We start from the raw sequence: 27,396 nt of genomic DNA, 5'->3' as shown, positions 1-27,396 counted from the left end.
GCTAGCTAACACTCGCTAGCTCAGCCTTTTACCGATCTTCCACAAAATAACTTAAAGGAGTAGCTGGCGAAGCACAGCAATGCCGCTCAGAGCAAGTTGTCTCTGGCTAAACCCAAAGCGGGGTAGGTCTACCGTGACCCCACAAGTAGTTAGTTAGTTAGTTCTGTTTGTTTTTCAACAGTATTTTGTTATAAAGAAAACAGAAGTCTTATAGCTTTGGCTATTTATTTATTATAGCATAGTTAATATTGTTCTTTGGTGTTCAGTTTATACAGGTTTTTTAAATGTAGGGGCATTGTGGTGACGCAGCATAGTACATACTATGTACTGTAACTCCAACATCTAAGGTTACACCCCTTCAGTTTTCCCATGTTGCCTGACTCAGTCTTAGCTATAATTAATTAATAAAAGTGTCAGTTTACCTTACAAACATTTTTTTGATTTACCCTAAGTTGTACCTAGCGACACAGATAGTTTTGGTTTTGCAGAAGTTCTGAGATATCCATCTCTGACATTTATAATATAATGCTATTGGAGGTGGAATGGAAATTAATTAATTAATTAAGTCACTCTGGACTAGAGGTTTTAAAAGTCAGATCAAAGACACGAGGGTCTTTTTTTCATGATTTATAAGCAGATTTGTGAACAATTATCCGTGAGATACAAATTTTGACACAAATTGTGACAATTGGGCTCTCAGGGTTTTAGTACCTTAATTTCCTCCATGAGCTGTGCATGAGCTGCTCCTACTGTTGACCGTATTGGTGAGCAAGCCAAATCATAGGTGCAAACTACAATAACTAACCTGTTTTTAGAACAGCAACATGCACTTCCTTTCACCTTGCACAGTACCCAAAAGGCTGTTGAGTGTGTGATGGAGTAAAAAAAATAAAAAAAATAAAGATGAATAGAATTTGATTGTCAGTTCCCGAATCGACCAGAATGCCAACAAAAAGAAAGTGGAAGGTGAGAGACATCCAGCGGAACCTCCGGCGGCATCGGAACTATCCCATAAATGAAACGTCGTTGATATAGACTACAGTACCCACAATCCTAAGAGTGACAACAATGTCTCTGATTGGTTACCACGGAAATGTTTACTGCACCTGCGAACCTGCGAACAGCTAGAGCGAGCTGCTACCATTTAGGTCTATGATCGTTTACTGTTTTCAAAATGTTCTTTTGCGGCGAACAAAGTTTTATGGTCACGATTCATCTCTGAGAGGGTTGGCTTGGTTCCAGGCTTAAATCTATTTGTATAAGCATTTAATAAAAAGTCAATGGAGAGATTGAATGGTGAAAATCACTTCCTGAACTAGAGCCGTTCAAAAAGTGGGCGGTCATTGTTGAGCTCTATTGCAATGTTGTTAATCTAAACCTCTTAAAGCAGCCCTCCCAGCAACATCTGTAAACGCTGCAGAGATCACATGGACATTCACAAGCAAGAAGCTACACATATGTTCACACACATATACCCATCCATATATGTTGGTGTGATCACATACTATCCATAAATTGATCACAATCAGTGTATCCCTCCCTCCCTCTTTCACTCTCCTCTGACTCACCTTGTCAGTATCAGATCTCTCTCCTTTCACTCACTCTCGCCTCACCGTCCTGGCTCCTGCCACTTCCTCCTTCATTTTCCACCCTCCTCCATATCTGTCTTACCCCCTCTCTCTTCTTCCTTGTCTTTTCATCTCTCAGCTGTGCAGGAAGTAGCCTCTGTAGCCGGTGGGCATCTGGCACAGTCTCCAATTAATGAGACAGCAAGATGTTTTTTCTCTCTTTGGCTCTCCTCTCCTCTCAGTTTGCAACTTCAACCAGCTGAGCACATGAGCTTAAACTAATCAGGCTGCCAGCGGTGTATGTCTAACCAGCACTGGCGGGAAGAGCAGCAACAAAGACAAAAACAGACAAAGAAGAAGCAGCAAAAGAAATCTGAAGATCACTGACTGGTGACCCATTTTTCAGACATTGCCTTTTAGAGGCTTGAGATGTGTTAGAATACTGATATACTTGCTTTTAACCATGCATATTATCCAGAACATTTGTTGTGAAAATCCTCAGAACATTTGCAAGGTGCAATTAAACATGTGAAGAATCAGAATGTGAAGTAAAGTCAGCAGAATGAAAAGTGTTTGAATGAATGAGTGTTTTTTCTGCTGCTGTGATATATCTTGTGATATTCTATATTGTTCTTATTGTCAACAAATCCCATCATACATTAATAATAAAATAACATCCTTGAGATTTGCCATATTTAGTTAAATTTTCCGGTGTTAGCTAGGGATGATTCTGCCCTTATCCGCAACCTAGATATGTGACTGGTTCCAGAGTTGGTTTTCCTAGATCAGTTGGGGATCATGTTTCTGTTGTCATACACGACACACATATCGATCAGGTCAGCTCATATACAGTACATATCTTGGCGTTCGCTTGGATAACACTTTAAAGGGATACTTCACCGATTTATCATTAAGCTTTGTCTCAGCAGAAACACGGTAGTATTTTTGAATGATTGTGCTTCCCTCCCTCATGTCCCCCTGAGACCAGAGATCTCTGTATTGTGGGTCTGCAAAAAAATCTTTTGGGTCTGCCAAAAAGATTTTTGCCCAGAGGCAAAGGACTACAGCCAGTACTAGGAGCTACTTCCGCATAGCCCATAGGGGGTTGGGCTCCGGCATTCTCTGAAATTTCACAAACCAAAACGACTGTCAGCCATCTTGAATCCTCGCGTAGCTTAGTGGCTTCTCAGCATCAAAACTTTAGATAGATAGATAGATTTATTCATCCCGAAGGAAATTTTAGAACAACAATTATGTGCATTCAAACTACCGCACACGTGTACCACCGGGATACATTGGTACAGATCGGAGAATATGCAGGACACTTTATTACAGATGGAATACTCGACACAGCTTACGTTAGTAACATTAGTACTTCACTGCTGTTTGTCCGTTACTGCAAAACCTCAGCTCCGCGACTTGCCGGAAGTTTATACTGTATGTTACCATGGCAATAGTACACAAAAAATGGCTGCTGCTCTGACCATTCTGCTACGTTGATTTGAATGGAAATGGCCTTTCTATCCATTTTATTTCTATGGACTGACCCATCACATATCCTCCTCACAGAATGTGACTTGCCCTCTGGCAGACGATACAGAGTCCCTTGCTGTAAACTCAACCGTTCTAAAAACTAAATTTGTTTCTACCCCTGTCAAACTTTTAAAACAATGCTGCTTGAGGCTGTAGAGATTGTACAGTAGTTTCATGGTGTTTTACTGTGGAATGAGGGAAGAACATGTTACATGCAATATGTTCTTACCACAGGATTTGTGCAATGCTTTATGTGCAATTTATTGTTGTGAATGGTACAGCTGGTCCTGTATTGTTTGTTCATATGTTCTGTCAAGGCATTTATTTAAATGTGCAGCTTTTAAGTCCAAAACAAATTTCCCTAAGGGGAGAATAAAGTATATAGTATCATATTTTTATTCCACTATTTAACCTAATCTCTAACCCACTCATGGAAGAGGGGAGAGATGACATTAAGTTTGCATTGATTAGAGATGCCAGATCTACCGAAGCATGTTGCTGCCATGTCACAATTGATCAGTATCACGTTATAACGTGACAAGTTTACTGTTATAACAACATGTTTTTTACGTTAAAGACAAGTGGGCTGCGACGATCCGTGAACTGCATTCCTGCACCTTTGATAAATAAGTAAATTAAGCTTTTATTTTTAAATTGCTGAAGTCATTTGAGTGAAGTAATGAAAACTTTGTCGGTAGCCTACTGGTCACAAACGGGCTTAGTACGGAACGACACATTAATGTGGTGACGGATGCAATGTTTTTGTGTTTTTAGCTGACCAAAAATATTCTATAACAGATCAGTGAAGCTGTTTTGCCATCATCTACAATACAAGTTATTTAATTTTTAGCCATATTTTAACCGTATCTTAATTTTAACCATCAATGCCACCACAAACCTAAACATAACCTTTTAGAAGCGAGGACATCCATTTAAAAGTCAAGAACACAAACACACACACACACACACACACACACACACACACACACACACACTACGATGGATTGGATAGTCACCTCCACGTGTTGTAGAAGAGCAGCGGGATGTTGAGGCCCACAGTCAGCCACTCCTGGGCACACAGGAACATGATACAAAAGAGTCCATGGATGGAGTACTCTGGTAGCACCAACTAGAAAGAGACACAGAAGAGCATGAGCAAGAGACAGAAGGATGCGGAAGAGGTGGATGAGTCAGATAGAAGAGGAGTGGAGCAAAGAACAACCGATTACTCAGACTTAAATCACTGATATAGCTAGAGAACTTTAATGTCAACAAGCAGAAAGTCAGACACCAACGACCTTTGCTCTAATATAAGAACTGCATACATTAACGTAAAGGGCAGTTGGTTAGCAGATGCCACATTATAATTTTAATGCCCACAGGTGTAAGAAAACACATTAAGTATCAGCATTAGCATTCAAATCTTTAGGCTAGCCTATATTAAGCCACTGCAAATCTTTCTATCTACAAGCATTCCAAATGGCTAAATGCCCTCATCTAGATTATGGAGAGTGTAGCTGCACACTGATAGCAGGGCTCCATCATTATCACAATAACTGCAGGGCTAAGCCCTCTGAATGTAGGAAGCAAGACAACCTCCTTGCAAACCGCAAGTGTAAGAAAAGGTTTGAGTCCTCCCCGCCAATCCCAATCCCAATCCTCTTCCCTCCCTTAACACTAGAACCGCCAGACCTGACCCTCAAGCACGTCTGTATCATTTTCTTTGCACTGATTGGCTTTAAACGTGTGTCATTAGATTCAATATTCGATATAGTCGATAGTCGACTGATTGTTGATGATTGTTGATGATCTGTGATTGGTCCTTCCTATGCCAATATTAAAGCGGTTTTAACTAACTTACTATCAGAACTAATAATAATAAAATACTAATACATTTTATTTGGAGGTGCCTTTCAAAACACCCAAGGTCACCTTACATTAGATTTAAAAAATAAAAAAAATGCTATTTTACTATCTAGTTTTAGAAAAAATATTTTCACGCTGCCACCCTATGCAGTAATAGACTGGTCACCGTCCGACACCAACCACATAAAGCACAAATAATATTTGTAAAATACAAAATTTGCATGAATTTAGCAGAGCTGACGGAGTGGGACTGAAGAGGACCACACCTCCTGGACTTCCAACAGGAAGGTCCTTTTACTGAACTGCCTCAGCTCTGAGGAATATCCTCTATTTCCTAACAGGGTTAAAGGCCCCTTGGCTGTGATAACAGCCATATAAAATTCCCTCTTTTTTATGTCTCCATGCCGCCATAACGATAAAGAAAAATAAATACAATAGAATGTTTATATATGTCGTCATATCGCCCAGCCCTAATTGAAAGTTGTGCATGTGCGCCAGGTCCAGCTTTATAAAACAATCAGGTAGAAAGAATCCGTATGCACATTTCATTTTTTGTGCATGCACAGTTTTTGTCCTGAATCTACACAGAGATAGTTCATGCATCTGGCCCCAGATGTTGCTACCTAAGACTGGCAGTGTTGCAGACTATTACTTCAGATTAGGCTAAACACATGTACAATATTTGTCTACCACAAGAATTGACACTCAACCAATAAAGACTTGCTTGCCAACCTACATGGGTTTTTCGGCCAATCAGACTGCGCAGTGGAAATTGCTTGCCATGCTAATCCCTGTGAACACCTGAATAACCCAAATGTCTTCATCCACTGAAATCTGCAGTAGCTTTTCATCGCTGTAGTTAATGTAATTCACAAACAAAGCCGCCTCACTACTCATGTATATTTAACAGCGAACAGGGCGACGCATTAGGGTGCCATTCTGGACCGCCTGGCCTTGGACATTACTGTATACGCTGCCATAACAAGGCAGTGTTCAGGATGCATTATTCAGATGGCCACATGCCTCCTAATAACAGAAGAACACATTTTCACTGAATAGCTCTTCAACAGCAGGAGACGAGAAAAACTGCTGCTAAGACAAAACCTAAATATATCCCTTTACTTTCACACATACAGCAGGGAAGCTGCACACGCACACGCACATGCACACGCACACACACACACTAATGCAGCATGCATGCTGTACATGGACGCACATACACATACACTCCCTTGTCCCTTTTCTGTCCCCCTAAAAATCCCTAATGCATGTTGGCTGACAGCACTCAGATGAAGGTACAAGCATGACACGTCACCACTCAACACTAAGAAGTACATACAACTTTAATGACAACAACATGATGTGAACACGAAAACTGTGAAAACAGCCTTGTGTAGAATGTAAAAAACCTATTACAATTTTCAAGACGTATAACATGAAAGCATGTAAGATAAAAAGAGCTAGTCTTCTGTAATGTGCAGGGTTCTGAACATCAGCATGTCTTAAACCATGATTCACTAATAGTTGAGCAAAGACAAGTGACTTAAACTCAAGGGCGTAACTTTGGGTTCAACATGGCGGGGGTTGATATCCACCTATTTAGCGAAAACGTTTGTTTCAACATTAGGCAGGACGCATTATAACCGGGGTGTCTGGGTCTCCCAGGAAATGTTGAGCATCAAATGCTTCATTTCCTGCATTCTGGTGAATTTTTCTGCAACAATTTGTGCCTTTTCTGCATGCAAATGTCTTTATTCATGTGAATATTATTGTTATTATTTAATTTATCTGCTGTATTTGTTACAAATTTATCAGCGAATTCTGGTAGGGTACTCGAGATATGCGTGTAAATTTTGACGATGGCTGAGCTTTCAATCCTTTCAGTGTCATGGATGTGTATTTGTTCTGTTTCCTGTTTTATTTTTGTAGTATGGTTTTCTGTCTTGTCTTGTCTAGTTTTCCTTCCTGTCTTGTGTTTTCCCGCCTGTCTGATTGTTTCTGCCCCGCCCTGATGTGTTTCACCTGTTGTATCACCTGTCCCTTGTTTGCTCATTACCTCTTGTATTTAGTCTTTGTGTTTCCCTTGTCTGTTGTCAGGTTATTGTATTTCTGTTAGGAGTGTCTGTGTGTTTAGTCTACCCGTTTAGGCTCTGTGTTCCTGATATTTTGTTTTTCCTGTTTTTGGGATTATGCCTGTTCCCGTTTTGTATTTTTGCCTGCTGGTTTCAGGACACCTTTTGTTGTAAGGATTCTCTTTATTAAATATTCAAGCTCTATTCTGCCTGGTCTCTGCATTTGGGTCCTACATTCCCTGAAGCTCATGACATTCAGTTAACATCAGGGGGCTAAACGGGCTGATCAAATGAGCTAAACTCCTGCACTACTTAAGAAGGAAGAACATAGATGTGGCGCTTATACAAGAGTCACATGTACGTAAAAGAGATTCATCTACAAACTAAATACTTCAAGGTTGCTGCCTCATCTAGTGATGACACCAAAACCAAGGGCTCCATTGTGTTTCTGTTGCGGAAATGCACACTCACTGACGACAAAAGTAGTAAAGACCTATCAGGCAGGTTATCTTTATATATGTACCATGATAAGGAGTAGGAAAATAGTCTTTGTTTCGGTATATGCACCGTCTACATAAGAGTTTTTTTTTCCCGCACCTAACCAATGAATTGCTTTCTCTCAATGAATATTCACTAATTATAAGGGGAGACATGAATGCAGTACTAGATTTAAATCAGGCTAGATCAGGGGTCAATCACACAAAAGCCCAAAAACGTATATCAGACATGTTTAGAGCAGTTGTGGAATTGTGTGGGCACAACCCTACTAGCAAGGATTACACCTTCTTTTCCACACGTCACCTCACCCACTCCCGCATTGATTATATTTTGTGCTCCAGTGAGCTTAAGGCAATGTTCCACACGATAGCAATAGAACCAGCCATTCTGTCTGATCACAATGCGCTGATAACCACATTCCATTGTGATATGTTAGGTGAAAGATCTAGGAGATGGCAATTTCATAATTCCCTTCTCCCTTCTTCTTTTAATGCAGAATTTAGAGCCAAACTGGCTGAGTTTATATCAATCAATACTGACTTAGTTTCTGATCCTGCATTTATCTGGCAGGCAACTAAAGGATTTATTAGAGATTTCACATCTTCCTTCACCATCATCTTGAAGAGGAAAAGAGAGGCAAGGATTTCGGAGTTGGAAGAACGCTGTAAAATCTTTAGAGCAGTCTCTTAAGACCTAATTTTTCTAAATCTACACATACTCTTCTAGCCACAAGTCGAACAGAGCTAAATGATCTGCTAAGAAGGAGAGCTGAATTCATAATGCACAGAGTGAGGCAAAATTATTATTTTAATCGCTGTAAACCAAGCAAATTGCTCTGAAATTAAAACAAAGCGAATCCAGAGCTACTATCAACAGCATCCGCACAGACTGAGGTATCTCAACAAATTTTATGGATATCAGCGCCACTTTTCAATCCTTCTATTCTAAGTTGTATGAGTCCTCCTGCAACCCAGATCCCATCAGAACTTCTGAACTTCTACAGTATTTTGACATATTAGGACCTACCATTTTACAAGCTTTGACTTCAGCCATAGAGAAGGGTACTTTCCACCAACAAAACAACACTGTGCTAATTTACGTTATACCCAAAAAGGGCAAAGACTTACGGATTGCTCAAATTTCAGGCCCATCAGCCTCATCAGGACTGATATTAAGCTTTATTCCAAAGTCTTGGCTCTCCGCCTAGAGCGCTTTATCGAGAAGCTAGTCCACCCCGACCAATCAGGTTTTCAGCTTTATACCAAAGCGTCATGCTGCAGACAATGTACGCAGACTATTTCATGTAATAGAAGAAGCCAAAAACCTTCCAATAACAGCAGCAGTTTTATCAGTGTACGCGGAAAAGGCTTTCGACCGCCTAGAGTGGAACTACTTGTGGCAAGTAATGGAGAGGCTTGGTTTGGGGTCCAAATTCATTGATATGGTGCATACTTTATATGCAAATCCCACGGCCATAGTCTCAACCAATGGCTTGCATTCTCAGCTGTTTCCCATCGAGTGGGGTTCTCGACAGGGATGCCCGCTTTCCCCCATGCTGTTTGCAATCTCTCTTGAACTGTTAGCCCAAGCCATAAGGCAAAATAAAATCTGTATTGTCCAGATTAAATCCAATAGCTGCTCAATATCATTATTTGCAGATGATATTTTGTTGTAAATCTCTGATCTTGAGGACTCTATTTCAAAAATTCTTAAGATCTTCAACAAATTTGGCTCAATCTCCGGCTATCACAGGCATGTGACATCATCCATTAGTGTTACAATACCAACCCAAAGCAAAATTACATATCCCTTTGAACACTATGTGTTCAAAGGGATCTGGCCAATTGGTCTGTGCTGCAGGCATCACTACAGTCCAGGATTGCTGTTGTTAAAAAAGTACTGTGCAAAAGTCTTAGGCAGGTGTGAAAAAATGCTTTAAACTAAGAATGCTTTCAAAAATATAAATAATGATTGTTTATTTTTATCAATTTACAAAATGCAAAGTGAGCGAACAAAAGAAAAATCTAAAATTACATCAATAGTTGGTGTTACTACCCTTTGCCTTCAAACCAGCATCAATTCTGATAGGTACTTCAGGGATTTTGTAGGATTGTAGTCAGGTGTATGATCAACCAACGGCAAAGTTGAGGATCGTAGGTCGGCCAAGGAAACTTAGTGCAGCAGGTAAAAAAACACATGCTTATTTCCCTTCGAAATCAGAAGATGTCCAGCAGTGCCGTCAGCTCAGAACTGGCAGAAACCAGTGGGACCCAGGTACACCCATCTACTGTCCGGAGAAGTCTGGCCAGAAGTGGTCTTCATTGAAGATTTGCAGCCAAAAAGCCATACCTCTGACACAGAAACAAGGCCAAGCGACTCAACTATGCACAAAAACATAGGAACTGGGGTGCAGAAAAATGGCAGCAAGTGCTCTGGACTGATGAGTCAAAAATGAGTCATTGAAATATTTGACTGTAGCAGAAGGCAGGTTGTACTTTTATCTGCACTTAAGATCAGCCCTAAAATGTTATGGAGTGCCACGGGGAAACAGTCTTGAGGCGCACCCAGTCATTAAATGGTTTGTTGATTTTCCCGTGAGCGGATTCGTGTCCAAGATTTATGCTAAACTGATGCAAGTATCTATAGGAGAACTCCCAATAGTAAAGAAATGGGAACGAGAGCTCAGCACTGAGGGGAACGCAATTAATTGGGAGACAGTTTGGGACAACATTTTCCACTATTCCAAAAACCCAAATCACCAGTATATCCACTTCAACATATGTCATAGGACATATTGGACTCCTCAGAAGAGATACTTCCACTCCCTATTGTACTTTCTGTCAAACTGGAACTTTCCTACACATGGTCTAGGAGTGTGAACAGGTGCATGAGTTTTGGAATAAAACAACATCAATAATATCTGATGTGATAGGATGTCGAATTCCTACTGACCCGATTGTTTTGTTACTTAATGATGACTCTAAATTACACCTGCTTGGGAGACAGAGGAACATTTGGCTAGCCAGTTCAACTGAAACCAAGAAAATAATAATAGTATTAAAATTATAGCTCAGCGCTGGCTCCCCCATCACTCGCTTTGTATAAAACAGTCCTTGAGCCTTGATTAACAAAGCCAAATCATCAACTATCAGCCAATGGAAAAGTGCAGCAACACAAATATCAGACTAACTCCGGATTTCCACTGAATGCAGAACGTCTGCGGACCGACTCCGCTGCGGAACGGCTGCTTGCTCCGCCGTCCGTTAATACCCACTAGGTCCGGATTTGTTGCGGCACGGCTGCGGCCATGACTGACGTCACGAGGACCCACAAGATATCGCGAATTCACATAGAATAGAACCACAAAACCAATAACAATTTGTTTCCATCCAGAGGAGTAGACGGGAAAACAACTCTGTGCTGTGTTTTCAAGGTGTAGTGCAGGGAAATATGATCCGCCGTGAGCACGGTGTATTTTATTTTGAAAATTAACCAGATGTTTATTTTGTTTCTGTGCTCAACTTCCTGTCCCGCACTATCTGCCGTGTGCTGAATTGCTGCGGAGTTCTGCGTATTTGCTCCGGAGGGCTGTGGACCACCGGGGCTGTGGACCACCGGAGCTGGGACACAGTTGGAACGCAGCCGTTCTGCAGTCAGTGGAAATACACACATTGACTTTAATGGAAACCTAATGACACCGCCGCCGTTCCGGAGCCGTTCCGGAGCCGTTCCGCAGCTGTTTTGTTTTCCTTGAGAAGGCAGAGGGTGGGGGGTGGGAGAGGGTCTTTGTTCTTGTTTAATTTGTGTTTCTTTGTTCTGTGCGCCTTGTGGAATTTGTTTTGTGTCTGAAGGTGCTAATAAAAAATGTATCACAAAAAAAAAGACTCTTGCATAACTGTAGTTTTCCAAAACTACAGTTAAGCAAGAGTTGGATCTTTTTTTTTCCAAATGATACACTGGAATATTATAGCAAAAGTGCTCTATTTACTTGATACATGGGTGTTTGCTGGTGGGAAGACAGTAAGGGATCATATCCTTTTTGCTGGTTGATTGAGTTAACCACAAATCCTGCACATTAAACCCTCTTGGTGAACCTTATTGATGGCAGGTAACAGAAGCCCCTGCTGATTCCATGCATTTTAAGGACTCAGAAAGCTAGGTTCACTGTAGAATCCTTGTTTTGAAATGAGGGCTTGACGATATGGGATTTCCAAAAGTGGAGATATGACAATCATACCACAATTTAACCAACTTGATCTTTCTATTTCTGTTATTGGACCTCCAAATTGTCACTCAGTGACAATCAAGTGGCCTAACCTCAGATGTCCACCAGATCCCGTTGCATCGAGTTCTGTTTGCGCCACTTTTTTGCCACGTCTTCACAACTGTACAACTACAGCCCACTGGAAGCATTTCAGAGAAGCATCTTCAAGAAGTCCGTCTGTCTTCAGATAATATAAATTAAGAATTTTCCCATAGCGTTCCTGCTCCTGTTTCACAATTTTTTGTCCAGAGGAGTGACATATACATATTAGGAAAAGATAGAGCCAGTAACAATTGGTAGTACACTTAAATGTTAATTTGAAACTATATGTAGATAATTTAGAATGCTCCAAATGCTCCGCCTGCCCCACAACACCAGTATCCTCCCTTCACCCCACATTTTAAAAACAAGTAGGCTATTTTATTTTGTCCTCATCGGTTCAACCAATCATAAAAATGCCCCATGGAAATTATGTGTTTTACTAATATATAAAACATGGAGACCCAACAAGAGAGCGGCGACACTTTTCTGATCTGTTTCCCTAAAGCGGATCTTTGGCTAGACTGCACGCGCATTAACCCAAGCAGGTTCGGTAGGAGACCGTGGCTGGAGTACTCCATCTACAAAGCTAGATTAATTTCTTTCCCCTGTCACAAATTCGGCGCATCTAATGACAGAAATATAGTGTTTACCAGGCAAGGATTTATAATTTAAAACAACTGCATTGGAAAAAGAAAAGCAATTTAGTGAGGTGAAGCTCTGCTACTGGCGGGAGGAGGAACCACTGCGGTCAGGCGCAGAGCACTCAGCCTCCCGCTCAAAGCTCCGACTGCAAGTCGAAGGGGGCAGCGGATCTGGGTCTGTCCTCGGTGGGCTGCAGTGCCGTCTGATATTGTGGCAGTGCCGTCTGATATTGTGGCATCAGTAAATTGAGTTTTATAACCAGTTAAAAATGTCTCATAGTTGCGGTAAATAGCAATCCAATGTTCACACTAATCAAACGAACGGGACTTGGGTTAAACTAGGTTTAAAATCAGATTAGGGCCCAGGTCCCTAATGCTAAAAACCCATAATGATAAAAGCCCCCTTACCTCATTATATTCCATTAGCTATATTTTATATTTTGAATTGTCACCTGTATTTTCCTTTACATAAAGATGTTTAGTCAGGCCAATTTGTATGAATAGCTGTGTTGTAATTTGTTATATTTTATCACATTCTAATTATATTGAACTATACAGAGAGTGGCTGTTTATTGTTTACTGTCACAAACTGGATGTATTTTTCAGTCCACCATCACTGAAACCCTGCCTGGTCCAGACCTGACCCTGCAATCCTCCTGAGCATTCTGTTTTTTAATTCCACGGCTCAGTGTGACATGTTTGTTGCTAGGACAGAATGCAAACACACAAATGCATAATACAAATTATAGATAACTATATTCTACACTGCTGATGCCCCCGGTGTGACTTTTTCACATGCAGTGAACATAATCACTATACAGCCAATATGTTTGTGTGTGTGTGTGTGTGTGTGTGTGTGTGTGTGTGTGTGTATAGCGATGTATTGGAGCATATAAAGTCAATTTCCATGCTAAGGGGTAACAAATTATTTTCCTCTTTTAATCACATGCTGTGTGTGTGTGTGTGTGTGTGTGTGTGTGTGTGTGTGTGTGTGTGTGTGTGTGTTGACATAAGGACCCATCTGGGAATGTGCCTGGCTGGGACAGGAGATCTTTTTCTCTGGCTGTGTCGCCCTGGGGCCGCCTTTATACCCATCTGATCCACCCAGCAACAACACTGATGAGGCTGCATTCACGTAGGAATCTATATTTTACCCTAATCTCCACAAGTATACCATGAAACACAGCATCACTGCACTTTGGAACACTTTGTAGAGCTGCAACCGTGCTGTATGCTGCACTGATAGAACTCTCAACATTTTAAGCTTCCCAAACATCTTTGTAAAACTACTGGAAACTCTTGGATTGCATTTTAATGTGAGAAGTTAATCTTATTTCGTATGTCCACCAACACCAGAGTTAACAGCTAGTTTTTCGAAAATTTAAACAGCTATCCAAGGAATAAAAAAGTCAAATATTATAAAAAATAAAATATTTTTTTCTCTGGCATTTCACAAGCGTTTCAGACTGGTCTTTTGATGTTCAATTAATAGTATGGTACGGAGCCCCGGAAGGATCACAGATAGAAAAAACATTATTGTATGGCCACGCATTATTATATTGTGGCCACTGTTACGACCCAGCTCGTAGGGTAAAGGGAACAACATAAAACCAGGTGCTGTTGGTAAATTCTTATTAAGTTCTTATTAACATAAAAGTTTAAAGCAAAATTGACAGAATCACAGGTGCACAAACTACAAAGGAAAGAAAGGGCAAGTGGATCCTGGTTAAAACAAAGAAACAAATGTAACAACATGAAGACACTTTAAAAATAAGAGCTAAATCACTAAACTAAACAATCAAGCATCAAGCAAACAAAATCTCACTAATAAGTCCCACTGTAAAACAAAACACAAAGAAACCCTGGCCCAGTTTCCAAAGTAGTCTTATACCTGAGTTTTAGCAAAACTTTCAATAAAGCATTTAACAAAGCATTCAACAAAGAATTCAAAATAGCTTTCCACAGATCATTCGACGGAGCTTTCAACAAAGCATACAACAGAGCATGACCACTGTCAATGTTGGCAGGCTGCTCAAGTGAAATCACAGCTGCCACGCGATAGGATGAGGCACCATATTCATAAGCAGGTGATCCTGATTGCTTCTTCAGGATTGGAGGGAGAGACCGGATGCCGCTCCAATCAGTGTTTCTCACCTCAAGCAGGAAGTGGGAGGAAAGGCAGTGGCAGCAAAAACTGTCCTGTCCTGTTAGTAGTGTCCTGAGGAGTGTCCCGAGACACTGTCCTGTGACTCCCGTGACTGGAGTCACAGGACAGTGTCTGACTGTCCCGGGACAGTCATGGGAGTCACAGGACACCATTTTTACCATTTTGTACACACTAGATCTTTACATTTGTTCGTAAAATTGTCAAAATGTTTCCTCCATCCAAACTGTATTTTCATCCATCATCACTCTCACCACAAAGAAGTCCTGAGTTAACTCTTGTTATGATTTGACACTATACATACAATTGAAATTAAAAGAAGTGTCTCTGCTTATGCACTTTCACTTGCCCTTTTTCCTCCATTACCCCTGTGCTGAGGCAAACAACTCCCAGACATCTTACATCATATCACTATCAAACATGGTAAAAGAGTTCCTGCCCACGCTCCTTTCAGAGCCCAAGTTGAACCTGAGAGGACTGCCTTAACTCAGCCTCAACCTGTTCAGGTCCAATCAGTGATGCCACCCATCACGGAGTGTGTTCACTCACAGCTGAAGAGAGACTGGAGAGCTTTTCACAGAGCAACACTCACAACTATTGCGTGAAATGAATACAGAGGGAATAAAAGAGATGAGAATGGGAGAATGTTCTGTGTGAGCTGAGCAAGCACACCAAATTCACAGCGTTCATTTCGCCACTCGTCACCGCACCCCGGTCAAGCTGACTCTTGCTTTGTCACCCACCTGTTTGTGTAGCTTGCAGAGAAGCAGCAGGTATGAAAGCACAGATTCCCGCAGTGCAGGGCGACTGTGAACTATGAGACATAGATTTACTCCCTCACTGAACTCTTTGATTTGCCTGACTGGCACTTTAGAAACCTAGGTTCAAACCTCTTTGATAGGGAGGTAGAAAAGAGATACTGTCTCTGATTTTCCTGTCTGAAGCTGACTTTAATTCATCATTCATACGCTTACTGTACAGTCATGGTTTGATTGAAACATACAGTACAACATAGAATGTGAAAGTTCCCCATTGTCCGGGCGCCAATAATGACGCTTCATTTTTTTTCTCAAAGTGAGGAAATAGAATATTTGCAAATCCCATAATTAAATTAAAACAATTAATTAATTCCCAATTGAGGATAATGTACACAGTACAGTGTGGTGCCATACCAACATTTGAAGTTCCTGTCTTCCTGAAGGTGTATTTAAACTCAAGTTGGTGGAAGTTTAGCTGAACCTTCAATGTAAACAAAGATATTGCAGGCGTTTAAAACACAGATGCTAAAGCCTAGTTCAGCCGATCTCTCTTTCAGAGAAGTATGCAAAAGTGTGGCAGGCCCACCGACCTCCAAACGGAGACAGTCCTGAAACAAAACATTCCCTTATCATACAGCTGCCTAGATTCCCTGAATCTGTGAAGGCACACAGTTGAAGTACTCTTCTGCTTGGAAAGGTTATGAGGTTATGTTGGACACTGAATTGAATGAGACCTGGGTTAACACTGTCTGAACTTACATAGCATGAGTTTGTAAGCTGGAAGTTCCACAGTCATAGTCAGACAGTAGTTTTAAGAATTAGTTAGTGTATTTTATAGTAGTCAAGGAGATATGTGAAGATCATGCTAACTTTTTCATAAAAGCATGACATTTGGTACATTTTACAGTACAATACAGTTTGGGGCGCTGAACACTACTTTCCACCATGACCAAATTCTGTGTTTTGCATAATTTCTCCTAAATAAAACATGATAACAGAGAATAGTCTATGTCTACCCTTATGTCTTGATGTTCAGGGATTACAATGATACCATATACAATATCATAAACTGTTCAGGTGAATAGTTAATGGTGAATTCAGTAACATTGAAGGAGGAAATAACAGTATGAGAACCTAGGTTACCGTAATTCCTCAAATAAAAACCGGGGCCTTTATTTACCTGAACTGCAGAAGGTACCTGGCTTTTATTTGAAGCAGGCTTTTGTTAGAGGCAGGCCTTTATTTCTATCTGTTAGATAAGTATAATTGTTTTAAATAAACTGTTTTAAATGAAAAGCCATAGCGTTCCAGTGGACACAGATCATTCATTTTTTAAGAAACATTTGCAAAAATTTCACCATATACAACAACAGCCAGAGGGGCAACAAAGCAATTTGGGTCAGAATTAATGAAACACCACCATTGTGTCAGTTTGAACCCTGTAAATGTACCGGGTATTTATTTCAAATACAGATACTATGGTATTGCTGGTAGATTACAATAAGAGCATACAGTAGTTTTGTAAAACACATTGCTGGTTTGCAGCACACCAGTATCTGATTGAACATTACAGACGGTAGCTATTTGTTTCTAGCTCCAGGCTAACTTTTTTCCTCCCACCTCCAGCTCTTGTGTGCTCTGCTCTTGTCGGCTAATCTTGTCAGCTCATCCTTCTGTTTCTTCCAGTATCGGATTCTCCTAGGGTCAATGTCGAAATGTCTCGCAGCTTTTTCACCCGAGTTTTCCTCCGCATACTTAAAACTCTTTTAGTTTTGTTGTTGAAAAGTCCGTCACTAGCACCAGAGCCCGTCATTCTCTGCTAGCACTAAATGAGACATCCAATGTAGCTACTGCCATCAACAATAATACTTTACATGAGTACCATAATACAGAAAAACAAAGTGTAGAAAAAAGCATGAATATATTGTTGAATCTGTTAAATTAAATTGGTAGAAATGTAAATTACGATGAACTTTATTTTTTACCTAATATTATATGGAAGGCATTTAGGAGATTATCCACAAAAATTTTTCCCTTTATTTGTCCGTGTTGACCACGCCCACGGCCACTATCAGAGGCCCGGCTTTTAATTGACTACTGGTTTTTATTTGAGGAATTAAGGTATACACTATATAACTGTTGCATGAATGTTATGTATAGTTTTAAACATGTAATCTTTTGTTTTAGCATAAATCAAATCAAATCAATTTGTCACATACACAATCATACACAGTACAATGTGCAGTGAAATTCATTGTGTAGCTGTTCCGTCTCAGTAAAAACAATAACAAGAAAATCGATAAAAATAGTAATATATACAACACGAGAAAATGAGGTGGTAGGTGCAGGAAGCCACAGTTCTCATTGAGCAGACGGACAGCCTGAGGGAAGAAGCTCCTTCTTGAAGGGTGAGTGACAGTGATTCAGGGTTCTCTCTCCTCTGGTGGGGCATGTGATGTGCTGCCGAAGGTCAGGTCTGACTCTCTTCAGGTTAGCACTGTTCCCCAGCTACGATGACAGCTGTATCCCGATGTCAGCCTGGTGGTTAACGAGAGCCTCCTCCCCTTGACTTTCCGGACTCTCTCGTTCTGTCCATGCGGTGAACTGAGAGGTGATCCGCTGGTTGAATTGTATAGTCCAGTATCGAGGGTGTTAGCCATGTCTCAGTGAGGCAGATGATGTTGCAGTCTTGCATGTCCCTCTGGTATTTAATTCTGGCTCTGAGCTCGTCCACCCTGTTTTCTATTGACTGGACGTTAGCTAGCAGGATGCTGGGCAGTGGTGTGCAGTGTTCCCTGTTCCTCAGCCTGTTTCTGATGCCTGCCCGTTTACCTCTAGGCCTTCTCCGTGACCTGTTCCTAGCGCATCCGTTGTTGTTGTTGTTGTTGTTGTTGTCTCTCCTCCCGATCTTGCAGGGCCAGGTTCGATCGGGAGTGAAACGTTCAGTGAGACGGCATGAGTCCCGTATATTTAAAAGTGTCTTTTTATCATATGTAGATGACATATCTCAGGTTTGATTAGATTTAGTAAAAAAACTGGGGAAAAAAAACTGATGGAGTAGGTACTACAGCTGCTGCACTCACTCGTGCCATGGCAAAAACCATAAATTAGGGAACCAGACTGTTAACCCCAGAAGAAAAGCATTGGCAACCAAAAACAAAATTACTTTTTCCAGTAATTGAAGCACATTCCTACTTCAGTCGGTGTAAAACACCCAAAATAAATCTTCTATTAAAAAATATTTGTATCTTGTTTTCATTGTCAATATGCTTGGGGGCACAGAATGTTGCAAATATATTATCACATGCGCTGTATGTCTGCAGAGTGAGCTGAAAGATCAAAATGTAAACATCGAGTATTTCAGTTGTTGATAGGACTCAAAGGCAGGCCAAGGTGTTTTCACAAGTTATTTCGTCATCACACACAGTACCTTGCTCAAGGACAGCACAAGAATAGCAAGCATAGCTTAACAAGCCAGGTAATAGTAATACTATATTGTCCAATGTATAGAAATGCTCCAGGTAAGGCCTGAATTCACAACCTCAGCACTGCAGCATTCTGTCTTATTAGTAGAGCATGTTGACCGATTGCACCACTGGAGCTTATTCTTGGAGTTTCTAACATATAATAGTGTAGCTACACCTGTGGTCACGTTTTGCTTCTGGATTGATACTGTATAAGAATTAACACACACTCTAGTCTGTCAGCTCTACTTATAAGACAGTACACTGTAGAACAATGCCGAGGTTGTGAGCTCAAGCCTCACCTGGAGCATATTCTTAAGGCCCGGACACACCAAGCCAATGGCCAAGAACTAGTGGCGTCGCCAAACAGTGTTTGCCTGAATCAACAGCGGCAGAACAAAACAGAGCCTAAGGTCCCTCTGATGGGAAGACAGCGGACATTGCTGTCATTCGTTCTCTCTGCAAAGAAGTCTCCCTGCAGTGGGAAGCAGACAGTGCGGCCGCTGACTTCTTCCAACCACATAACATGCCTTCACCCTACACATAAAATGAGCCGAACAAAGTGGTCACACTGGCGATAGCAATGTGCTTTCCTATGATGTGACAAGTGTGTGTCACTTAAATGTTTCAAGTGAATGAAACATTTAAGTGCCCATATTATGAAAAAATCACTTTTCTGGGATTTGGGATGTTATTTTGTGTTTCTGGTGCTTCCACACGCATACAAACTTTGAAAAAAAAACATCCATGCTGTTTTGAGTGAGATATGGTTTCTGAATGTGTCCTGCCTTCAGTCTCCGGGCGAGCTATTCAAAATCTGCACGGCTTTCTACGTCACTAGCCAAAACGAGCTGGCTAACTGCAACCGTTAGCATGCTAGCTCGTTCTCAATGGCAAAGCACTGCTACAACACACACAAGTTCACCATAATCTACAAATCCTGCTAATCCTGCCTTGTAACTGACCAAAGTTGGAGAAACAGCCTTTCTTTTACTGTCGATGGAAACAGCTAGCTAACATGATCCTTACCTAGCTACTGCGCATGTGCGACTACAAACAAAGATAGTACAGAAGAAGAGATGACTCACTCTGTAGCTGAAACAGAGACCTGAACACAGAGTGAAAAGAGGATCTGCAGCAGTGAGACAGAGCTGTGCAGCACAACAAAAATATGATGTTTTTTGAAAATTAAACCATGTAAACCTATTCTGGTACAACCTTAAAATACAATTATGAACCTGAAAATGAGCATAATATGGGAGGTTTAAGTTGTTACATTTTATTAATTTAGAGGCAGAACGGCCAGCTAGTTAGCTGGTTGGTTAAGCACTAGTCTGACTTTGCCAGACCCTTCTCTAAAGCGCGCTGGAGGAGAGGCTGGCTACTCCACATAGCATTCGGGAATGGGAGGAAAACATGCTCTGGTTTATTGGCAATTCTTTAAACCAATCAGAATCGACTTAGGTGGTGCTAAGCACCGGAGAAAAGCCACGGTGCCGCTGCAAAACAGGCTCGGAAGGAACTTGTTTTGGTGTATGTTTCAAAGTTGTTTTAGTCATGCAACAGAAAACTCAGATTGGACAGATAGTCTGGCTAGCTGTCTGGATTTACCCTGCAGAGAGCTGAGAAAAGGTTAACCATAGTCCTCATAAATCAACCAGAGTTTAAAATGCCAGCACAAAGGAAGCCCAATGCAACGGATATCCGGCCTAAATGAGTGAAATACGGCGGATTTTCTGGCGGTAGCAGCGCAATCCTGGAAGTGGAACGTCAAGGATATAGACTAGTTAAGCACCAATCAAGGTTCAGAGAGAGGTCCAACTTTACGGTCTTTATATTAAATTTCACAGTAGAACATTAGTTTAGAAACGTTTGTCTATTGTGTAATGTGTCGGTATATGTGGATCTTTTAAAAGACATGTTTATGTTGAAATAAATACACCTACTTAAGGAGTTATGTATCATACAGCTTTCACCCCGGAGACTGGGGATCGTGTCCCGCGTGTGACATTTGCTTTCCCCGTTATTCTTTTCCTAAACACAACCGTCCCGTTGTTGTCTCACGTCCCCCAGAGACCGCGGCTGTCTCCCGCGTTTGACGTTTGCTTTCCCCATTCTTTTCCTAAACCCAACCGTCCCGTTGTTGTCCCGCGTCCCCCAGAGACCGCGGCCATCTCCCGCGTGTGACATTTGCTTTCCCCATTGTTCTTTTCCTAAACCCAATCTCCGTATAGATGCTTCCCATTACGTGCTGACCACCACGAAAAAAACAAGATAAACATGTCCGTGTACACGAATCAATAGATTAAAAATTACATTGAGAGCCCAAAGGGATATATTTGATTGTTAAGGTATGAGATAGATCGTCCCTTTACTGTGATTTATTTACTTACTGAACATTTTTTTTGGTCTATAATTATTTATTTTGTGTGTGAATGTGTTTGGTGCTCATTTGGCATCTGTGTTACTAAAGAAAACCCAATAAAAAGTAAATGACAAAAAAAGAAGATATTTAAAGGCATACTATGCAAGATTTGTACCTTAATATAACAGCTCATTTTGATGGTAAACAAACTCGTAGTAGGGAGAATCATCCCGATAGCAAAGCAGGGGAGGGACGCCTCTGAGAAAACCAGCAATGCAAGTTTGGGAGGTGGTGTCCCGCCAGATCTCGCGAGAATCAAGAATTGCTTTACGACTTTCGGTTCTGCTAACATCTGCTACACCCGCCAGAGCCTTTTGGACATCGGTAACCAGCACCAGATATCTATTTCGAGTGTCTTTCATTATATGCACAACATCCCAGACAACATAGCGAGACCGCCGAGCTCTTCGTGGATTGTTGTCGGGTCTAGGAGGCAGCGCAGACGGAGGAGGGAGAGTAATAGCAGGGCCGCAGGCCCGGTGTTATGCTAAAGCTAGCATAGCACACAAGCCACCTTTATAGAGCCTGTATCTCTCCAATGCCAGATCCCTGGGGCATAAAACGGATGACATGGAATTACAACTCGCTGCAAATCGCTATGTTCGTGACTGTTGTGTTTTGATTATCACTGAAACCTGGCTTCACCCGGGGATACCACATGCTAGCATGCAGCTAGCAGGCCGCACTCTGCTACGCTGGGACGGGACTGAGGACTCCGGTAAGAGAAGAGGAGGGGGGCTCTGTATGTACATGCATGAGAACTGGTGTAATAACGGGACAATTATAGATAAACACTGTTCCCCTGACCTTGAGTACATGTCTGTAAGATGCCGGCCTTTTTTCTACCGAGAGAGCTAACAGTAGTGATCGTTACAGCTGTGTAAACATGACGCTCTCTCTCCTGCTGGACACCATAAACGAATAGCAGCGGGACCACCCCGACGGTGTTCACGTAATAGCAGGAGACTTTAATAAGGCCAACTTGAAGACTGTACTCCCGACATTTTATCATTATGTCAAGTAAACTTGCTTGCGTTCTGTGTTGTATGTTGTTGCGCTTGCTTGTTGTATGTCAGTTTTTACCACCACCTTTGTATCACATTGCACTTTTCTGCTTTTTTTGCACTTCTGGTTAGACGCAAACTGTATTTTGTTGTCTTGGTACTTGTAATCTGCACAATGACAATAAAGTTTAATATAATCTAATCTAATTTACGAAGTTGTTGATTCATCCATTGTTGATAATAACACCAGTCCTACAGGGGGGAGGGGATCAGGCCATGAGTGCAGAGACAGCTCTGCGTGAGTGGTATTTACGACAGCAACGTTAAATACAAGTACTCCACAGCGACTCTAGGGGTAGCTGTTTGACAAAAAACCACATAGTATGCCTTTAAGTCTGGACCATCCAAGAGCCATGCTGCTAGTGTGGCTAAACATTGTTTTAAAAAGGGGCATAACTGTAAGAATGCTTGCTACATATATGTAATAATTGAAAGTTTCTTTTAAAAAAAAAAAAAGAAAGTCTTAAAAATGTTTCTAGTGCTCCCTTAGTTCTAAAGTGTCTCTCACTATTCTTCCCTTACCAACTTGTTTTTAAGCTTTTTTTAACCTGATAAAGTACACCACACTCTTCTCTACTCTCTAATTTCATTTGGGTCCTCTACTTTACTCTAGATGAAGCTTGGATGTTCCTTTTAGCTGTAGCAGCTTATCCCTCCCTGATTAAGATTTAAAAAAAAGACCCAATCATCAGTCATCAATTACTGTCTCAAATCCCTTAAGAACAGGCAACTGTAATTAAGCTTGGCAAAAAAAAAAATGTTTATGATCTTTAAATGATTCATGTTCATCTGATATGCCTTGGAGCAGGGACCCACATGTTCATTTAGTTGTTTAAACAGAATTCAGATGAAACAATGGCATATTACGAGTGCTCATGTTAGGTGTGAAACATTATATTCATTACCTTGATGTAGTTTAGTCAGAAGTTGAATTAATAATAATAATTAATAAGCTAAATAAGTTAAACTGAATTTAAAATTAAAGTTAAATTAAAGTAAAACGTAAACAATACTAGACTGGTCGGCCACAAACACCAACTTCTCTTTAAAGCCCATATGTGTAGGATTTATAATTTCTTACTTTACAGATGAAGCCATCTATAATTTCTATATTTCTATAAGCCTCCATGCCAGGGCTCAGGCAGGTCCGTGACTGATCCCTGGTGGGAGCGTGCTCTGGCCTTGGCTGGAAAAAAAATCCTCTGCGATACTTGGTGTGAAAACCAGTTGCAATTGTTTATTTATCCACCAGGGGGAGCAGTGATTATGGCCATTGAAGCTTTTACTGGCCTGAAATCAGCTGTTCTTAACATATTTCATGTGTATAAGAGTGTGCTCCTGCACTTTTAGAATATCATGATCATCAGGTCATGAAAATATTATGCTGAAGCATTTTGTACAGCTGCAGCGGTACAGGCCGTGAAAACTGACACAATGATGTTTACACAGAGAAAAAAATAACTTAATGTATTACTTTTGCCTGAACAAGGCACGAATATTTATGAATTTGTCAGTTTATAAGGTGTCCTTCTACCTCAAAAAAATCGTAAAACAGCTTGAGTTTTAAGGGAGTCTGGGCACTTTCTTTCCCGACCTCTGAAGGGTCAAACCGTGGTTGCTGTTTACTGTTTGTTAAATTTGACATGTTCACGTCACTAAATTTGTGTTGTTTTGATAAATGTAACATAATGATCAGTTGGAACAGACAGTGTGAAACATTTTGTGCTTTCAGCCTAAAACTTTTCTTTTACCCAGAAATGCAAAATCCAAGAATACGTAATCCTTTGGGCACTCTAATGTACAGTTCACATTGAAAGAAAAGGCTAAAATAATAAAATAAAAGCATATATAACTACTAGTGAGAGAGAGAGAGAGAGAGAGAGAGAGAGAGAGAGAGAGAGAGAGAAAGAGGTGGATGCGCTCAGAGCAGACAGCTGTTGGCCAGCCTACTTTCTCTGTGTGCCATGTAAACATTATATCCCGAATATAATAAAAAAAAAAAGGGATAAGCCTCATAACCGATATATTTATGTCCTTTTAAACACATTGATTCAAACAGCATGCAAGGTACGTGGTTTCAGCGATTGTAGCGTTCATAGCAACCACCAGCAGAGCACATTCTCATTCAATATTCATACTTTCACACATGGTCAAAATCATTTATAAACAAGCAGTTTACAGTTTAGTCAGATTAGCTACCCGTTAGCTAAAAAGGCCTATCGTCTGAACTACGTAAATAAAACCAGAGCAATGTATTTCGTTTGAATATTCTCCTAGCTGCTGAGTAACTAACATATTTATATTTTTAAGATATAAGGATCTGACAACAGCATTAATATTATATACTCAAGGGCTGCTTTCATTGATTCCTGAGCTGCTGAAAGACTACTTTCCCTTAAGCTGAAACATCAAAGGCTCTTCTTATTCATCTTAAATAAACAGAGTTCACTACAGTATTCAGCAGCACTCTGCTGATGCCCTTTCACTCTGAGGGCAGAAATGATAGGCATGACATTGGAAATGTCTTATTTTTGCAATTGAGTTGATGAAATTTTCTTTCCACATGAGTTGGTGAGGACAGCTGCCCCAGGCTTAAGTATATTCTAAAAGCCCTCATACATTCCGGTGGAGTTTTGAGACTGCGACATGTGCAATATTGCTTTCAACTGGGATAAAATGATGGTCACTGGGAATAAATTCAGAGATGTATTTAAATTATTGTATGTCAGTTTGAGATTTCATCTAAAAGATAAAATGGGGTTATGTTATATGTCAGCAGTCATTCTGTAAGTGTTACTTAAATCAAATGGTGTATACCATAATGTAATGAAAGGCTTTAGCTGAGTGTCAAAGTAAGGAGTTTGAGATTTCATCTGAAAAATAAAATGGGGCTATGTTATATGTCAGCAGTCATTCTGTAAGTGTTACATCAAATCGAGTATGCCGTTTTGTAATGAAAGGCTTCAGCTGAGTGTCAAAGTAAGGATTGTCAAGTACAATATCTGTCTGACTTTGACAAAAACACAGACACAGTTTCATGTTTTGTTGAAAGCATGTGACAGGGTCATCGTCTCCCTTTGAGATAAGTCCATTGTAGAAGGAGTCCCTGATATAAGTGTTTTTGACAAAAACAAATATAACTGGAGCACCCATCACATCTGCATGGTTTCTCCAGTCTCCTCAGTATCCATTAAATTGCTATAATCTGTAGAAAAAGGGTGCATGGAGTTGTCATGTGCAGTTAACACAGCAGCAGAATGTACTGGATATTTTCTCTTTTACATCTTTGCTTTCAAATCACAACATCCAAGGTCTTAATGTGTGCTTTGAATTAAGCACAAATCATTTAGGCCTAAGTGGACAATTCACAATAGGCAGTGTGAACACAAAAACGTGATGATGCAAGCGCTTATCTCAATAATTATTATTGAAAAATAAAGCTTAGTAATGCGTATCCATGCCACTGTGTAGTATATTAAAATACCCATGAATGTTTTTTTTGATGTCTGTGTCTTCATCTTAAACTTTGACCTTCTCATTGTGTGTTTTCACTTCATTAAAGTTAATTGGAACATTTTGGTCACCTAAAAATGTCTTGTTCAGCGTGCTGGTAACTTAAGCTGGTAACTAACTGGTTCCTGGTAACTTAAGGTAAAGTTTGCAGATTTTTCTGTACTACCATACATGCAGTATGGTAGTACCCAGAGGTTCAGCGCTTCACTGGATGACTCGCTCAGAAGGGTTGAAAATTGGCAACTTTCCCTTTCTTTAGCATTTTACCTATTGCAACCATAAACAACACTGGCTTGGCCACGTCATCCTCCAAGGCTTCACCCTCTCCTCAAAAATTGTCATGTCCAGTTTCAAAAACCAAGATGGCGAAGGCCATATTACCAAATTTGAGGCTTTAAATTGGCAGTCCACAAACAAATTAGTGATGTCACTGCTGCTACGTCTACTAATTTTACAGTCTATGGTAGCACCACCAACGAGGTTGGTAAGGTCCTTTGATCTCCTTGAGCTACCTCTTTTTATTCTATCTGGCCTTTCCTCCACACCCTATCATCCTGGAGATGCCTAGCAATTTAATTTGATTATACCCTGTCCTATAACGTGTACAGGTAGCCATTGGGGTTGTAACATGATACAGGACTAGGTTTGTTCTAGCACTTAAAGGAATACCCTTCTCTAGGGACCTCACAATTCGATTCTGATTCAGAGGACTACAATGCGATGATAAATCGATGCAACTTTATGTTATCAAAATGTTTTTTTTTTTTTTTTTTTTTTTACATACATCTCTCTCTACATTTACGTGATTGTTTTTGTATCACTGTGTAATAAGCCAAAATTAAAATAAACAGATGAATTTACATATTTTTTGCATTTACATCTCACATTTACAACAACTTTAAATATTCAACTGTGGCTCATTGTCCATAATTCTTAATGTAATAGTCAAGGCACTTAAATACTGGCATATTGTCAATAAAACAAATAAATAATTAGTGACAGACCTGTTGATAATATCTAATCTTCAGCTTGTGCTCGTTTATACAAGGCAGACACAACGGACTTATTGAAATGCACCAGACCGTGACGCCAAGGGGTCCTGATCAAGCGTCTGTATGTGACGAGTTGGGAATGAGAACGGGTTATGCACATATGAAGGCACATTGCAGTGGGGCTCAAGCACTTTAATTCTGTATTCTCTACGACGTACAGGTAAGTTACAGATTACTGACCGTTCTGTATCGAGCCGTAATCAAGAGAGAAATTGCGATCAATCTGAAGCCCTATTTGCACACGACTAGTATTACCAGTACAGGGGACCTCATGTGATTTAGAAATTACACCCCCACATCTGTGTTCCGTGCGGCACACTCGCATGGAAAAGCAAAGTCTGTATTTTACTCAAATTTACTGACATTGTTACCCACATATGATGTCAAATATTTCCTTTATAATTGCCAACCAAGCCAATAGGGGTTTTTAATTGATTTTTCTTCTAACCCCTAGTCACTACATCGTCACCCA

At 40.6% G+C, this 27,396-nt stretch overlaps 1 protein-coding gene across 1 annotated transcript in view; it reads right to left on the bottom strand.

Annotated features, from left to right (window-relative positions):
* The window catches only part of cnih3 (cornichon family AMPA receptor auxiliary protein 3), a 125,406-nt gene that overhangs the window by 6,624 nt on the left and 91,386 nt on the right, over window positions 1-27,396 (bottom strand). Inside the window, exon 4 of the mRNA XM_078275143.1 lies at window positions 4,118-4,230. Within this exon, the coding sequence (XP_078131269.1) occupies window positions 4,118-4,230 (113 nt within the window). The remainder of the gene's footprint in view (window positions 1-4,117; window positions 4,231-27,396) is intronic.

This window comes from Sander vitreus, chromosome 18, assembly GCF_031162955.1.
Source record: "Sander vitreus isolate 19-12246 chromosome 18, sanVit1, whole genome shotgun sequence".
NCBI lineage: Eukaryota > Metazoa > Chordata > Actinopteri > Perciformes > Percidae > Sander > Sander vitreus.
This window is presented reverse-complemented; position numbering and strand designations above follow the sequence as displayed.